At 39.9% G+C, this 16,909-nt stretch overlaps 1 protein-coding gene and 1 long non-coding RNA gene across 9 annotated transcripts in view; both read left to right on the forward strand.

Annotated features, from left to right (window-relative positions):
• Nucleotides 1-932, forward strand: part of LOC137441908 (uncharacterized) — a 112,624-nt gene extending 111,692 nt beyond the window's left edge. For 6 of the 7 annotated variants that reach the window (XR_010987526.1, XR_010987524.1, XR_010987528.1 and 3 more), the window contains exons 7-9: nt 345-415; nt 633-730; nt 884-932. This is a non-coding gene — a long non-coding RNA (uncharacterized lncRNA). The remainder of the gene's footprint in view (nt 1-344; nt 416-632; nt 731-883) is intronic. The other variant, XR_010987523.1, reaches the window with a different exon arrangement.
• Nucleotides 933-1,329: 397 nt separating this feature from the next.
• Nucleotides 1,330-16,909, forward strand: part of LRMDA (leucine rich melanocyte differentiation associated) — a 661,266-nt gene continuing 645,686 nt past the window's right edge. The window contains exons 1-2 of one of the 2 annotated variants that reach the window (XM_068139879.1): nt 1,330-1,452; nt 5,952-6,052. In XM_068139879.1, the coding sequence (XP_067995980.1) occupies nt 1,423-1,452; nt 5,952-6,052 (131 nt within the window). In that variant the 5' untranslated portion in view covers nt 1,330-1,422. Of the gene's footprint in view, nt 1,453-1,520; nt 1,806-5,951; nt 6,053-16,909 lie in introns of those variants that run through there. The other variant, XM_068139880.1, reaches the window with a different exon arrangement.

The raw sequence follows: 16,909 nt of genomic DNA on the forward strand, positions 1-16,909 counted from the left end.
CTTTGATTCATCAGTGTAGGATCAGTTTATTTACTGTGGATGAAGGGTTTGATTCTTTTCTGTCTTACAATACAAAGAAAATTAGATCCATTCCACCATAGGGAGGAAAAAAAGGGGCACAAAACGTTTTTCTTTCCTTCACTATTTGTTCTGTTTCATGTCTAGCAATCAGTGTAAAAGGAGGAATAGCTCTAGAGGTGTAGTACCACAGCTGTACCAAGTACTTACTCTGTTGATATTAAGAGTCAGAGCAGGAAGTACAGATCACTTTCTGTTGTGTTGCTGAATGAAAGAGCTTTGCAATGTATAAAGTCTATTCTCCTGAAATTTAATTCCCCTCACAGCATGTGCCTCTGCTTGCAAGAAAAGGGAAAGAAGAGCCAGATTTTTTGAAGGTGTTTAGACAGCTGAAGGGGTAAGTAGATGACTAACAGGATTTAGGATCCAAGCCTGTGAAACCTAAGTATGTGTAGAAGTCTCACATAAAATTCTTACAGAAACCCTTAAATTTCCCTACTCTTCCTAACCAGAGACAACCTACCATCATGCCATTAGTTTATCAAATTCTCACCCTGCATAGCCAGTTTGACAGGTATTTCTTATAATTCCAAATTCTGTTTTTCACCCAACAGACACAAAACATGGTTATGGGGATGTGGGCCTCTCCGGTAGAGAGCATGGGATTAATTCTGTAAACGTTGCTTTACCAGTGACATCCATCTCTTCAAAGGCAAGTTGTGCTTTATACCACGAATTAGTGGGCTGTTCAGTAGAGGGGAAGCCAGCCTAGATGACCTTTCAAGTCATGTAGCTTATTACGTGGAATGAAATCGAAGCCCAAGCTCACTGTCACAAAGCAGCTACTGCCATCACTTTTCCCCAGGGCTTATCCACCGCTGTTACAACCCAACCATGAGGTCTCAGTGCTGAAACACGGCCGACAGGTATGTGACGGCTGCCCCGTCACTCCAGTTAAGGCGTCGCAGCGGGGCCTGGCACAGCCGCCGGACGGGAACATCTTCGGCCCGGAGAAGCAGAGCAGAGCCTGGCACCGGCCCCATGCTCTGGCCAGTAGCCTCCGTCACAGCCCCTGCGCTGCAGTGCACCCGTCCTTCCTCAATGGGACGGTCCCAACGGGAAGACCGCGGCAGGGCCTCGGGGGGGGGGGGGGGGGGGGGGGCACAGCGGTCGCTGCACCCACGCGGGCCTGCCCGCTGCAGGCGAGCACGCTCAGCTCAGCTGCAGCCGGCAGCGGGAGCTCCCTTCTGCCGCTGCCGCCACCGCCCCCAGCGCGGCCCGGCCCGGCCGTGCTTCCGCCCGTGTCAGCTGACTGCCGCGAGGAAGCTGAGGCGGCCCTGGCCCAGCGCAGCCCCAGTCCGGCTCAGAGCCCGCGAAAGCCTCGGCGTGACCGTCCCCGCAACCATGGCAGGGGTCGTGGTGAGCGGAGCCCAAGTAAGTGTCCGCGTCTTGCAGGACCGAGGCGACGGTAGCCCCACCTGCTGGGGCCGCCCGCCCCGGCCGGCGCATCCCCGCCCCCGGCACTGGTAGCAGCTGCTTGAACTCCACGCTGGCTTCACACAGCTGACTCCTCTGGGGCCAGGGCAGGCTCTCGCGGAGTTAGGGGGTGGCGGGCTCGCAAGGGGCGGAGGCGTTTTAGCTTCCAGCCCAATGCAGGCAGCGTGCTATGAGTCGCTGCTCAGGTATTACTTGTCTCGCAAACACGGTGCTCTCTGGCCGCCGGAGCTGAGGAGCTGTCCTGTCCCTTAAAGCAATGGGCCGCCGCGGGTAGGCGGCGCGGCTTCCAGGTGTGTGCCCAGAGTCGCACGAGTTGAGTGTGTGTCTTCCAGGTGGTAGTTGTCCTACGGATAAAGAAGGGAGCACCGGGATAGTTGGTGCTGAGGGACTATCACTCGGCCACTTATGCTACTGCTGCAGCCGCTCAGCTGCAACAGGCTTGTGTTGCTGGAACTTTGCTGTGGGAACAGCGTGGCTGCAGCAGTTCACTCCCGTGCAAGGTCTGCAGCTAGCGATGGACCCCGGTGCGGGATCCGGTGAGCTGAGGAGCTTGTGCTCCGGAGTGGACCCAGCCGCTCTCGGCCTTGAGTAGGCTGCGGGAATAAACTGAAGGGGAAGGACTGAAATATGCAAAGTGTTGTTCCCTCTGAAAGTAAGCACTGTGAATGTTTCGTTTTGGTTGGGAAGTAAAACAAATCCTGCTGGCCTTTACCCGATTCTGTGTGTGGTTGGTTGTTGAAAAATTTGTCTACAAATTTGTGTCATTGCTGATGAACCCGTGACTAAAACTACCAAAATATTTTTCTTTCTTCCCCACAAGAATAAATGAAGCTGGTCACAGTTTGTGTGTGGAATATGTATGATATGGGGGCAATTGGTTAATTTTGCAGCTGCTGCAGGAAATTCTGCCTGTGGTCTCTGTGGTGCACTACATGGCACTGAGTCACAAACTGACTTCTTCCCTTGAACATTCCTGGAGCCCCTTTGAGTAAAGCGTATCCTAGTGATGTGCCTAAGATACAATCTTTTAACAGCATTGAGTGAAATATAATGCTCAACTGACTTAAAATATTATCTAGATGCAATTCCCTTCAATGGAAGGGAATGTGCAATATTGAGAATTCATACATGGCCTATTTGGAGACTTTTTTAATAAATAAGTTAGTTTCTGAGTTACTAAGATTACAATATCATGGTAAAAAGATTGCAGAGATAAATGGTAATGTCCTCTGAAACTGCAGCAGAAGAGAGGTGCAACTGCTATCTGGTTATGTTTTAAATAGTCTGTGCAAAGGTATTTTTTTTTGGAATTACATACAGTATGTTGAAGAACCTGCAAGGAATTCAGACATCCGTACCCTATCTGATGCTGAGCTTTGTGGCAAAATTTCTGAATGTTTGTTTCAGTGGGATATTGAGCAGGGCACCAGTAATAAAAATGATTGACTGTGACCGTCTGGTACTTGGTTTGAGTTGGAGAATTACACAGTGGAAGCATCTACATTCAGTTTTTAATCCTATGTGAAGTTATATGACTGGTATAGAAAAATCTAAGAATCTAAGAGCTGAGAAGTCTTGGAAAAAGTAGGCTTGCTCTCTCCCCTCTGTGATGACATCCACGGATATGTACTTCAAATCTCATGCTCATTTGTATTTAGATGGATGTGAAAGGAAGAATATTGAATTATGTACATTTTATTTTTTTCTGGATAAATGATTTTGAACTGAAAGAGTGAAAATGAAGAAATGTTATTATTTTGTCCAGACTATTGAAATCAGCATTGTTCATGGATTAAAGAGCAGAAGAGAGGGGAAATAACTCTTGAGAACTTGTTTAAAAAAGCTTATCATGTATTGCACTGCTGGCAGTTGCTGCTGCTGTTCTTCAGAGAGTACTTGGATATGTGAAGCAAGTTTGAGTGTGTGTGATGTAGAGATATGAAGTTATATGCACTCTGCATTTTGTGGAAAAATAAATCTGTTTGTTTTAAATTGAAAAGGTGCTTGCACTGTGAGTGGGCTCAAGTGGACTTTGTGGAAGTAAAATTCCTTTTGCAAGGCCTCAGTACTAGCAGATTATGACAACCATATTTCATCCGTAAATATGCCTGCGAATAATCTGTTTACACCAGTTGTACAAATATATCTGCATATTATAACAGTTCAAAGGCTGAAGCTTTGAGCTTTTTTCTTGAATTTCTGTTCTTGTGGAGCTAGAATGTTTATGGCTTGGTAAGTTTCTGAAGCAGTGGGAATGCAGGTCAAGAGTCTCTTGGTCCTTCTCCGCTACTCCTTCCTGAGTGAAAAGCAAAGTGGTCATCTGTGTTCTTGCCATGATTGTAATTGCTCAAGATAACCTTACATTCCTGGCATCAATAGGCATCATATTTCAGTGATTTCTATTTCAATGTGTTACATTGAACTAAATGCTTAATTAAAAGTATTATTCTGCCATTAATGTGTTTTTCCAACTAGTCTAAAGAAATCTACTGTTCAGTGAAAAATTAAGTAAATCTTGTGTGCATGCCTGCATGTATGTAGTTTTCTTGTACGAAAAGTGGAAGAAAAGAATCCCACATACTGAGTTCGATATTCTTCAAAATGGTTTTTGTTATATCCAAACTATTAGGATGCCAGCTACCCCAAACAGTTTCTTCCACTTTTGTCCATAACATTTGTTGAAGTCATGGGTGTGTCTGGTAGTGGAACTTAACTGCAACAGCAAGTATGGTTTAATAACAGGGGCTACCTTGTAAAAATTATTTCACTGTTGTCAGCTTTATCTGTTGAAGCTATTGAATGGAATGAATTAAATGGTGTGCAATATAGTACTATCAGATTACAATAATTTTTAGAGTGTAAGAGACCAGGATGACTTGCAAAAGTACATACTGTCAGTCTGTTCTGCAGAGGAGTCTCTATTTTAGTAGAAAGTGAAATACTATCAAAACAAAGTTTGACTGACATTTTTGCATGTTTTTAAACATCTTTTAAACCAATGGTTTTGGCATTTGTCTTTATATTAACTATTTAGATAATAGCTGTATTTTATAGACAGTCATCTAGCACAGTGTTGAAATCTACTTAACTAGCAAGTTGCTGTTTAAGGGCAAATACATTTTTTTCAGCACAAAATCTAAAATCACAGAATCACAGAAACATTCAGGTTGGAGAAGATCCTCAGCATCACCAAGTCCAACTGATAACCCTATTCTACAAGGTTCACCTCTGAACCATATCCCCAAGCACCATATCCAAACAACCCTTAAACACACCCAGGGTTGGTGACTCAATCACCTCCCTGGGCAGCACGTTCCACTCGTTCCGTGAACAAAATTTTCCTAGTGCCCAGTCTAAACCTACCTAGTCACAGCTTGAGGCCATTCCCTCTTGGTATCACAGTATAACTAAGGTTGGAAGAGACCTCGAGGATCATCGAGTCCAACCTATCAACACAGACCTCAGGACTAAACCATGGCACCAAGTGCCACGTCCAATCTCCTCTTGAATGCCTCCAGGGACGGTGACTCCACCACCTCCCTGGGCAGCCCATTCCAATGATGAACAACTCGCTCGGTGAAGAACTTTCTCCTCACCTCGAGTCTAAACCTCCCTTGGTGCAGCTTGAGACTGTGTCCCTTTGTTCTGGTGCTGGTTGCCTGGGAGAAGAGAGCAACCCCTTCCTGGCTACAACCACCTTTCAAGTAGTTGTAGAGGGCAATGAGGTCACCCTGAGCCGCCTCTTCTCCAGGCTATCACTAATTACCTGTGAGACAAGACCAGCACCAGCCTGTCCAAAATGTCCTTTCAGGTAATTGTAGACAGTGAAGAGATCTTTCCTCAGCCTTCTCTTTTTCAAACTAAACAGCCCCAGCTCCTTCATAAGATTTATTCTCCGGGCCCTTCACCAGCTTCATTACCCTCCTCTGCATTCACTCCAGTACCTCAACATCTCTGTTGTATTGAGGTGCCTAAAACCTCACCAGAGCTGAGAAATTGTCAGTGTTTATACAATTAATTTGAGTACTGGGAGGATGAATGAATCCAGATGTATAGAATTCATTACAGTAGGTTTGGGAGGCTTTCACTTAAAAAAATAAAAGTTTATTCTGGAGTGTATCAGAATGGTAATACAAAGTAATGTTAGATCAAAGTATTAACACTGGAATAGAAGTAATGTGATGTATTTGATCAAATTATTTTTACCTGAAAGGAGACAACGCATTGTACATAGGACTATAGAGGTAATAAATGTTAAACTGATTTTATCAATAGGAAAATGAGATTGTGACAGATTCTATAGCAGTAAAATTGATGTAGTTTAAAGCTGTAATGAGAATTTACTGTGCATTGTCATTGCATCAATGACATGGAAGTGAGACAGGAAACTAAATAATCCACTTAGGAAACTTTTCCTTTTTGCTTCCAATTTTCAGGTGTCCTACATTAGTCAAGACTGTGAAGAAATTCCAGAATTCCTAGGAAGAAAATATGGCCATATGGCAAAAAGGCTAGATCTTAGCTTCAACTTGTTGAGGTATGTGGAAATACATAGATTTTTCAAGTGCAGTATAGGACACCAACTCAAAAAAATAGAAATTAATGTATTCCCAAAGTAGAAACATATGTATATGTCAGGTACATTTAGTTGTTATCAAGTGGACAACACTATTTTGTAGGCTGTGATTGCCTTGTCTTCTTGCACCCTTGGAACACAAATTGCCAGGTGAGTTTGGAAATTTTCTGTGTCAACATAAATGATTCCCAGTAAGAAGCTTATGGTTTGTTCTCTGCTCAAAATGGAAAATAAGCATCATTAACTGAAGAAGTGAAGAATGGGACAGAAATGGAATTTTCTTAACAAAAATACAAGTAAGTGCATGCTTCTGTGCCTTTTTCTTTGTAGATCTCTGGTTATTATCACAAACGGTTTGTAATACTCTTTTCCTAGATGATGTCTTTTTGTTGTTTCATTTTATTTTTGGGCAACTGTGTAGTTAAGTGCTAAAACTAAGTGCAGTTAGAATTTATAAATAAAATAGAATTATTTAAATATGTGGATTGATTTTGAATTCTACAGCATTCCCATTAGTTATTACTAATGGAAATACTATAGAGTTCTGTTTAAAATAAATAGTACTATTTAATAGGAGTTTGATTTTTGTCTCCTTTATAATATGATTCTTCATTAAATGCGTGTGTGTGTGCTCTCTTTGAAAGAAAAAAATGTCAGTGGTCACTAATTTTTTAATCCTATATTTAAGCCAGAGAAGTGCTGAAATATTGAACAGTTATGTGTTCTCAGTATCAGGGAACAATTAAGTATTTACTGACCTTATTTTTTTAATATTATTTTGCATATAGGATTTCGGTATCCTATCCTCTGTAAATATGGCTACTGTCAAATGTGTTTTGGGAATGAGACAGCACGAGGCTGGGTGGGAATGTTCATCTTCTGGAGAGTAGAAAGGCTTTTCAGAGGGACCAGGACAGGTGCTGGTGCAGCTGCACCTTGAGTGCTGTGTTCAGTTTTGGATGACACAGTATAAGAGACTTGTTGAAGCATTGGAGTGGGTCCAGAGAAGGGCAGCAAAGCTGGTGAAGGGTCTGGGGAATGGGTCTTAGGAGAAGTGGCTGAGGTTGTTTAGGCTGAAGAAAAGGAGGCAGAGAGGAGACCTTATTGCTCTCTACAACTACCTGAAAGGAGGTTGTAGAGAGGTGCATATTGGTTTCTTCTCACAAGTCACAACGGATGGGACAAGAGGAAATGGCCTCAAGTTATGCTGGGGAGGTTTAGGTTGGAAATTGCTATGCTGAAAGAGTTATCAAAATCTGGAGCAGGCTGCTTAGGGAAGTGTTTGAATCACTGTCCCTGGATGTTTTTAAAAGCTGTCTAGATATGATGCTCAAGGGTATGGTCTAGTATTGGGCCTAGTGTAATTAGATAATAATTAAACTTGATGATCTTAAAGATCTTTTCCAAACACTGTGATTCTGTGAATCATCCTCCTGTAGCAAGCAATAAATTCTGTTACTTTAAAGCATCAATAACATTTCTGACAACATAACAATTATGTTAAGAATAATATGGAGGGAAGATTTTTTTTTTTCTTTTGCAAAAAAACTCCATGGGTAACAGTATTTGCAGTCATGTTATTTGCCTTCCAGTATCTGAAGGGGGCCTACAGGAAGGCTGGGGAAGGACTTCTCAGGATCTCAGATAGTGATAGGACTAGGGGGAATGGAATGAAGCTGGAGGTGGGGAGATTCAGGCTAGATGTGAGGAAGAGGTTCTTCACCATGAGAGTGGTGAGACCCTGGAATGGGTTGTCCAGGGAGGTGGTCGAGGCCCCATCCCTGGAGGTGTTTAAGAGCAGGCTGGATGAGGCTCTGGCCAGCCTGATGTAGTGTGGGGTGTCCCTGCCCATGGCAGGGGGTTTGGAACTAGATGATCCTTGTGGTCCCTTCCAACCCTGAATGATACTATGATACTATGATGTTGTTAACATGGATATAGTTGCAATGTAGAGATAATTCTCTGTTGTAGTAATGTATTGAGCTTTGTAGTCAGTTGGCTTTTAACTCTTCTTGCAAGACGGTCCTGCCCTTTCTAAACCTGAAGTCACGTGCAGTTGTAGTTTTTGCAGTCTGCTGTGTACACACTCCTCCCTTATCCACAAAAAAGACTCTTATCAAAAAGATGTATTTGTACTGCATGATACAGCTGTCACAAAACTTCTTTATGCGACTGATTATAATGTAATACTTGTTTGAACAATTGCTTTAGTGAATTGTACTATAGTATAGATAACTCAGTTGTTAAACTCAGGATAGACCCTGGTAAATTACTGTGGCATTTAAGGCTTTCCACTGTAAATGAGTGTTTTCAGGAGCCGGTCCAGGTATACAGGAAAAAAAAGTGTGAAGACTGGCTGATGCTGTTAGTAGATTGGGAGAGAATTAGTTGTGCAAACAACTCTTTTCAAGCCTATCTCGTCATAACATATTTCAGGAGATGCTGTTGTGGTTTTCTGGGAAATAGACCTTGTTGCTTTGTACAAACCAAGGATTTTCTCCCACCCCCACCTCCTTTTTGGAAAAAAAAAAAGTTGAGTAGATACACATTTGGATAATAGTTTTTAAAAATGTATGGATATCTTCTAACTAGTTGTTGGTTGTTAAGGCACTTCTTTATCTTCTCTCTTTTGTTTTTTGAAAGAAATTATGTGAATTCACTGTGTGGTGGTTTTGTTACTCAGATTTCCCAAGATTTCTTTTACAAGTTTTGTTTGAATGGCTTCTACTGTCTTTTGTTACCTTTTGGGACTAATGGGAGGTCATGAAGAAGATGGAGCCAAACTCTTTCGGATACAAAGCAAAAGGATGGGAGACAGTCATCACAGGTTGCAGCAAGGGAATTTCCAACTATTTTTACGGAAGGACTTTGTGATGAGAAAGGTTGAGTGGAAGAGGTGTCCAGAGAGGCAGTGGAATCTCCATCCTGAGTAATAGTTAAAGCTCAACTGGACAAAGCCCCAAGCAATCTAATCTAGCTTTGAAGTTGCCCTGGTCTGAGCAGAACATTGAACTAGATGACCTCCAAGTGCCCTTTCTGACTTTAGGAATATTATGATTCTGCAGCTTTATTGGTTTGGTCATCAAAAAATGTCCAGAGTTGTAGCAGTGCTTTTGATTTGATATTGGTAGTAATTTTCAGGTATTTTACAAATGAACTATATACACTGTGTATGTTCAATAAAGCTTGTTTCAGGAACATGTTTTGCTCTGGAAATCTGCACTTGAGTCTCATGGCAACTGTATTTGATAGACTTCTTTGATAACAGAGTACTGTAAAAGCCACTGTTTTGTTTCATAATATGTGAAAAGCATTCCCAGGTTGCCATGTAATGAAAGCATAAAGTATGGAAAGCAAAGTCATGGATGTGCCAGTTAGTGTTTCTGGAGGCTTTGCTGAAAAGTGTTTCAGGGGAGGATGACAAACTATTGTTGATCATTGGAAGTTAAAAATGTCATTAAAAAAAGCAAAACAAAAAAGAAACCTCTGATGAAGGAAACCCAGGAATAAGTAGGATGGATGTGATGTATATTTGTAAGAAATTTGGTTGAAACCAGGTTTTTTTATTCATTTGTTTTTTAGGTATATCCTGTTATCTTGTAGAGAGAAAAAAAAGCCCAACCTATTCAAAGGTTCTTTTATTTGTCTTAGATAACTTATTTTGTGCCATATTGCTCCTTTCACATTATAGAATAAATGTACTCCAGCGTTTGAATAACAGATGTCAGTATTTTTGTACAAATAGGTGCTCTGTTTTTATAACTAACATCTTCAGTTTGATTCACAGAGAAGTCCATCTTCAAATGTTGACCTCTGTAGTTTTAAATTTGTGAGTTGTTTTCCTTTTTCTTACAGAGATTTCTTCCGTGTCGAAGATGTGAGGTGAAAGGGAGAGTGAATCTTTGATCTTGGCCAATGAGAAAGGATTAATCCAATAATTGTGTTCATGGCGATACAGATACCTCTTTCCTCTCTCTAGGGTGCAGATTATTTCTGCTAGAAGCATGAATAATTTGCACAGTGTGTGCTTGTGCATATTTTCCACTGTCAGATTGAGAGGGTATATGTATGAAAACATCCCCTTGAACTTTAATCCTAGTCTGGAATGTTCCTCCATGACTTCTGTGAGGCTGAGGCTTAGCAATACCCTCTCTGTGGACTAGAGATTGTTTGTTTCTCTCTTCTGCCTACTGTTTTCTTGCCTCGGGGAATAGGCAAGTGACAACTTGAAACTGGGCTTCAGTTTTAAGGGGCATATTTCTCTTTGTGAGTTGAGTATGTGAAAGAGAGGCTTTTTTTTCCCCCTCTTTCTACCTTCCCAGTCTATGCAGCAATAAGATGCACCAACCAGGAAGGTAAACAACAAAAGAGAGGGAAATAAAAGCCAGAATTCAAAACAAAGCATGACATATTTTTTTAAAAGCCTTTAGACTGATCTTTACAGCATTTTAAATTGTTGAAGAAAATGCACTATTGTTAAAACTTTTTGATGGTTTTATTTATAAGGTGGAAAAATATTTTCACCGTAATTAGGTAACTCTTAATCATAGCAATTGCATATTTATCAGTTTGAGGGGCTGTTATTAATGTAGCTGTCATGCACAAACACATTTCTGCATTAAATCCATTTAGTATGTGCATTATTCGGTCTAGAATGTCACCAGGACATCAAAGCCCCCTTAGGCATAAGAGCACAGTGCCCTGCTGTGGCTGCAGAAAGGGCTTGATCAATAAATGTAACATGTTAATGCAGAGCAAATAGAATAAAAGATTTCTTTGACAAGACATGAAAAATCACCTTGTGGCAGCTGGCATGGTGATGCCATTTCAGCGGAGACACTAGCAAAGTTGATCTGACAAGTAAAGAGGAGAGATGATGGTTATAAGGTGCTTTTGTTTCAAACTTCTTTCTTGACCTGTCAGGTTTTGAAGGAGCCTGAATGGCCCTTTTTTGTCATGTGAAAATTGTAGTCTTAGGCAGTTATGAAGCAGTTATCTCTTCTCAAATTGTGAATGCTGCTGTTTAATTGATTCACTTAGCATTTGAAACTGTCACGCATTAATAATTGCTAAATCCTGTAGATACTGCTCCAGTGTGTCATGCTTAAATGTGTAGTTATCAGAAAATTAATATCCTTAATGAACCGATGCTTTCAAACGAGCGTTGCATGAAATCTCTTTTGCCCTTTCATTTGCTGAAGGTATATCAGCTAGTTTTCAGAGAAACCCCTCCCAATAGTTGTGTGGTTTTCTTTCTTTCTTTTTCTTTCCTTTTTTTTTTTTTTCTTAATTTTTTTTTTTTTGATGCCCGACAAATGCCAGCTTTGCTTTGGGTACATGGTATGCTCAATGACAATAAATATAGTAATTATGCTGGAGTTAGTAATTAACATAATTATAGTCAATTACGACAAATACAGTGCAGAGCTAAATAAATGAGGGTGAGAAATTAGTAAGCTAATTGATTTACCTTACTTGGTACTTTTTCTTTCAACTAGCAGTTGCAGATTTTCTGCAGGAAAAGGAGTGTCCTTTACAAATAGGTGCTTAGGTTTTCAAATTATTCTGGTTCATGGCTTTTGGTCCTGTGTCTTTTACACTGAACTGACGCTGGTGGGTAGAAAGAGAAAGGAGCTTGTGTTCTGTCCTCACTGAATGCTTTGAAGGAAAATGTACTTGCTTTAATTTTAGGTGCTTACAGTATTGGGCGGAAGAAAAGGTCACATGATTCATCAGAAACAAAACACATTGCTACAGAAATTTTGGTCATATATTTTAATCCCCTTAGATCTGACCTGATTTGTCAATTAACAGATAGGTAGGTGTCTCTTAGATATTAGAGAAATATGCGCAGCACTGGCTAGCTAAAGAAAGAATTCAAATTGAAGTAACCCATGTGTGATGAAACAATATGCCCTTGTTCAGCCATCAGTTTCAATAAGTTAGAACCGTTGGACCAGTAGAGATGCATAGTATCATAACATTTGTGCACATTATAATTGCCTGTTTTGTTTCAAGATGATTTATAGTATGTTGTCTGAAATAAGTGTATTGGAGCTATGCAGTTAATCTGTTTCACTCTCCTTGGTTTTTTTTTTGTTGTTGTTTTTTTCCTTCCAAGCATGACCACAGTTTACTATGTGAAAAGAGAATTAATATGTTTAAGTACTGAAGATTTTTGTATTGAAGATTATTGTATTTTAAAAAAAGATGTTTAGCAGTAGCCGAGACTTTTCATACTCCGAGAAAAATAACAGTTTACAAATGCTTGTAAAGTTTATGCTTGAAGTATTTCACTTTTCAAGATGAATGGAATTGTAATTAGAGACTTCGAGGGAGGGCATTTTCCACAGCTAAGCAATATGAAATGTATAAATTCTTGATAAATTCTCCACTAATGTACCCAGCTCAAATGAATAAGTTTGTAGATTGAGGTGGATTGAGGTGGATATTTAAAGCTTACTTGTAAGGGATATCTTACAGTGAATACCAGATGCTGTTTTTTAAGTTCTGTTGAAATGTTGTGACTGTGCTAAAAGAAATGTACATTTACACTTCCAAGGGTCGTTCTTTAGAAGCAATTCAGTTGGAAATCAGTGTGCCAAATGAAGTTTTTATGTACAAAGAATCATTTAAATTATTTAAAATTTGCAGATGTCATGGGCTTTTGGCTGAAGTTTTACATGTTTATTAATCACTGTGGAATGCTTTATGCATAATTATCCTTCTGTTAAAATAACTATGAAATAGTCTTGTCCTACTAGATGGACTGAAGACAAGCATGATGATGGGTTCACTTGCTACTTGGGTAACACCTAGGGAGTAGTTTAAAGCAAAGTTTTATAGGGGTGTGTGTGTGTTGTAATAACAAAAGGGGAGTATTACCACTAACAGAAAGGATTTTAGACTTCAAATGTTCATTCTGCTTTTGATAGTTGATAGACAATCAGAACTAAATCTATTCCTTGCTCTCTTCTTCCCTTCCTTTTCCTTCTCATCATGCATCCCACTTTTGAAAAGTGGCATTTCAACAGGAACCAGATGTGATTGGGGTAATGTATAAGAAAAAAATATTTTTCCCCTTTTAAAACATTGAATAATATTAAAAAACACTATTAAAATGTACCTTTTCTCACAGACAGTTGCAATGCCTGTATCTTGTTATTTTGTCAGCTTTAAATGAGACTATAGAATATTTACCATTACATATGTGTAAGTTTTTTGTGACTTCTGTATTTTCCTCCTGTATCTTATTCACAGTCATTGGTTTATTATTGATATGAAGGGTGGCAGTGAATGACTAATTTTAAAATTAATGACTTCATGGTATCTACTGAAATATTTCACTCATTTCAGCACACTGTGCCAAAGATGTAAGTTGGGTTTTTTTGGATGGATGAGTTATTTTTCCAAACTCAGTAATATGTAAGGGCAAACTTTGAGTATACATTGTATTTCAATCTTTTCCTAGTGGCTGTTATCTTCTTTAGTCCCAATGGCCTCTCTTTTCGTCCATTGATCCTAGCTTCACTTTTTATGGCTGTGTAGTCACTAACGGACTGTGAAGACACTACACTATATATACCTCTGACCCCCAGCACTGGCCATTACCCACTGATTTACTGCATCTGGCAGATCAGAAGATAAGATTGTTTTCCCCTCTGCGTAACTCAAGAAGGCTTAACATTGTGGAAGAGTTTGCCTTGAGAGTGTGTCAGGTGGCTTGTTATTACGTGAACCTTTGGCGGAGGAGTCGGTGTGTGCTTGTATTGCGTAGTAGAGAATTCTTGGGAAGAGTACTATAGCTGTTTAATTTGGTAAGAATGTTAAATGTACTGCACAGGTTTGACATTAAGTAAAATAAGATTGTGAACTTGAACTGTTACATTCTTAGGTATAGCTAGTGACTGTTGCTATGATGGATGATGGAAGTTGGGTTTTTTTCATGACATCCATCTCTAAGGGTCTGTGGCAGTCACGAGTGAAGGTAAAACCTATACTCCTTTGCAAAGTCAAGCAACAAATTCCTTGGACTTGAACAGAGATCAGATGCCACCCTTTGACTCAAGGCTGTTAATAAGACCTGTACTGAGGCGAAGCATTTCCCAGTGCATCAGATAGGTGTGGTTTGGTTTTTTTGTTTGTTTGATGTTTTGTGTGTGTGTGTTTGAGTGGGGAGTAAACTCTATTCTCTTGATCTGGTTTCCTCTGTGAGATTGAAGTTGTTTTCTGGAGTAATGTTGGAGGCTAAATCCACACAATCTACACTTTTTTCTCTGGATAGCCAGAGGACCTAATTCAGTCTAACTGTAATCAGTCTTTAAAAAATAGTTTTTGTTTTGACACAGGAATCTGTGTAAGAGTGAGAGGAAAAAAACGTGGTTAAATAGTGGAAGATTACCACAATCTCTGGGAAGTGTTGGTTCTTGAAATAGCTTGATGCACTTGTTTAAGCTTTCAAAGAATGTCACTAGTCTTGCTGGCTTCTCCGGGGTACTGTTTGCTTATTTGTTTTTTAAGACTAAGAACTAAGTTTTTGTTTAAAAAAAGAGTACTGGGGTTTAAAGAAAGGAATGTGATAAAGAGCATGTTGTAAGTGTAATAATCAGATGGACCATTCTTACTTTCTGACTTCCTTAATCTTTCTTACTCTAAAACAGTATTTCCTCATCACCGCTGTTGCGAAACAAGAATGAAGGACTGCAGAAATAACTGTGTGGACAAGGAGCTTGACTGAAGGGAAGAACCTGTATTAACCTTGCATCTGTTGTCTCTTTCTTTTTCTCTCTGTTTTGGTGAAAGATATCTTTCTCTCTCCTTGATGCAGTGATCAAGATTCCCTGCATTTAATTGCAGATATAAAGAACTTGGCTAGTTTTGCTTGCCATTCCTCCAATACTCAGCACACCTGATGAGTGGTCATGGTACATATAGTCAGTTGGCATTTGGCAGGTAAAATCCTTACAAAGCTTTTGTTTGTGCATTGCTTGCTTATTGCATGTTGTCATGTGTGGTTTGTGCCATTTTTTAAATCTTACATTTTACATAAGTCATCTTTACATAATTATCTTGGGCATGATTTTTCAGTTTAAAAAGACAGCCTCCAAAGCCTTAGGTCATGCAAGTGTGAAGAATGAGTATTGTAGAAGTGCAAAAGGGCCATGCATTTTTGTCAGGCTCAGGAGCCAGTGTGTCAAACCAGACATGCTATACAATAATTATGCTGTCTTTAAGGTCATAGTTAATGCAGTGCTATAGCTCAGTGTTGCAGGCTTTACCCGTAAACTCATGATGGCAATTGTGAAGTTTTATGATTTTTATTTCTGTTTTTGTTTTATTACTCCTAGATTTTCTTTTTTGACCATGATTCTCTGAGTTTACTCACTCAGTGCTGCAGTTGGAAAATAATTTACTTTGTTTATATTTCTTCTCCTTGTTTAACTTAATTTGCCCACTGAATCAATAAATCATGCTTCATATAATACAGCCCATGAGAGTTTGTTAATTTTTGAAACCATCTGATTGCTGAGGTAGACAAGTGGGGTCTGGTCTCTTCTTCCAGGCAGCCAGCACCAGAACAAGAGGACACAGTCTCAAGCTGCACCAGGGGTGGTTTAGACTGGATGTTAGGAAGAAATTCTTCGTAGAGGGAGTGATTGCCCATTGGAATGGGCTGCCCGGGGACGTGGTGGAGTTGCCATCACTGGAGGTGTTTAGGAGGAGACTGGATGGGGTGCTTGGTGCCATGGTTTAGTTGATTAGATGGTGTTGGATGATGGGTTGGACATGATGATCTTGAAGGTCTATTCTATTCTATTCTGACTATAGAAGTTACTCTTAAAAGCACACAAATAAGAGATGCAAAATATTGAATGTTAGAGAATAGTTTGTAATCCATCCTAAACTCAGGGAAATTGTACACTGGATCAGACTTGAATAGCCTCTCTTCAACTGCTTAAGTGTTTAGTGTTTTTTCTGTGCAGTTGGTGTGTAAGTTGTACTGCCACACAGTAGTAGTACTTCAATGTGCAAACTTCTCCAGTTTATTTTTCCATAGGAAGTGTAATGTGTATGGGATGCTGTTGTCAGATGTAGTTTTATGGCATTTAGTACATACAGACATAGAGAAAACAACATCTTATTTATAATGATCTTTATAATATGTGTGTAGTGTTTGTATGTATATGTACATTATATAAATAATATTTGTAATATATTTTAAAAAGTGGGGTGATACTCTAGTATTTGGTCTACTTTGATTCAGCACTTGGAATAGCGCTTTATCAGTGGTAAACTTCTACACAACCTAGAAAGAACATATTACAGGTTAAAAAAACCCAAAAAAACCATACAATGCATGAGATGGATGACTGGGGGAAGAACTGATCTTACAGTAATTGGACCAAAATGGGAGCAGTCCTGGGGTGAGAAAGTACTTATCTAGCAACAACATACAAACCAATCTCTTGATTTGTTTAATACAAACCTACCTACATGATTACAGGTTTTCTCTACTCCTTTCTCATAAGCTCTTGTAAGTTATCACAGTATCACCAAGGTTGGAAGAGACCTCAAAGATCATTGAGTCCAGCCTGTCACCACAGACCTCATGACCAGACCATGGGACCAAGTGCCACGTCCAATCCCCTCTTGAACATCTCCAGGGACAGTGGCTCCACCACCTCCCTGGGCAGCCCATTCCAATGGCGAACGAAGTTCTCAGTTTTCATCTTTGCATCAGCTTTCATTGAGGTTGATAGGAGGAAGGTTGCAGCAGTGTGGTGTTGATAGCCCAGTGGTAACAGTGGGTAACAAGCT

The sequence above is a fragment of the Melanerpes formicivorus genome, unplaced genomic scaffold (assembly GCF_026170545.1).
Source record: "Melanerpes formicivorus ecotype bairdi unplaced genomic scaffold, bMelFor1.0.p_v2 SCAF_6, whole genome shotgun sequence".
NCBI lineage: Eukaryota > Metazoa > Chordata > Aves > Piciformes > Picidae > Melanerpes > Melanerpes formicivorus.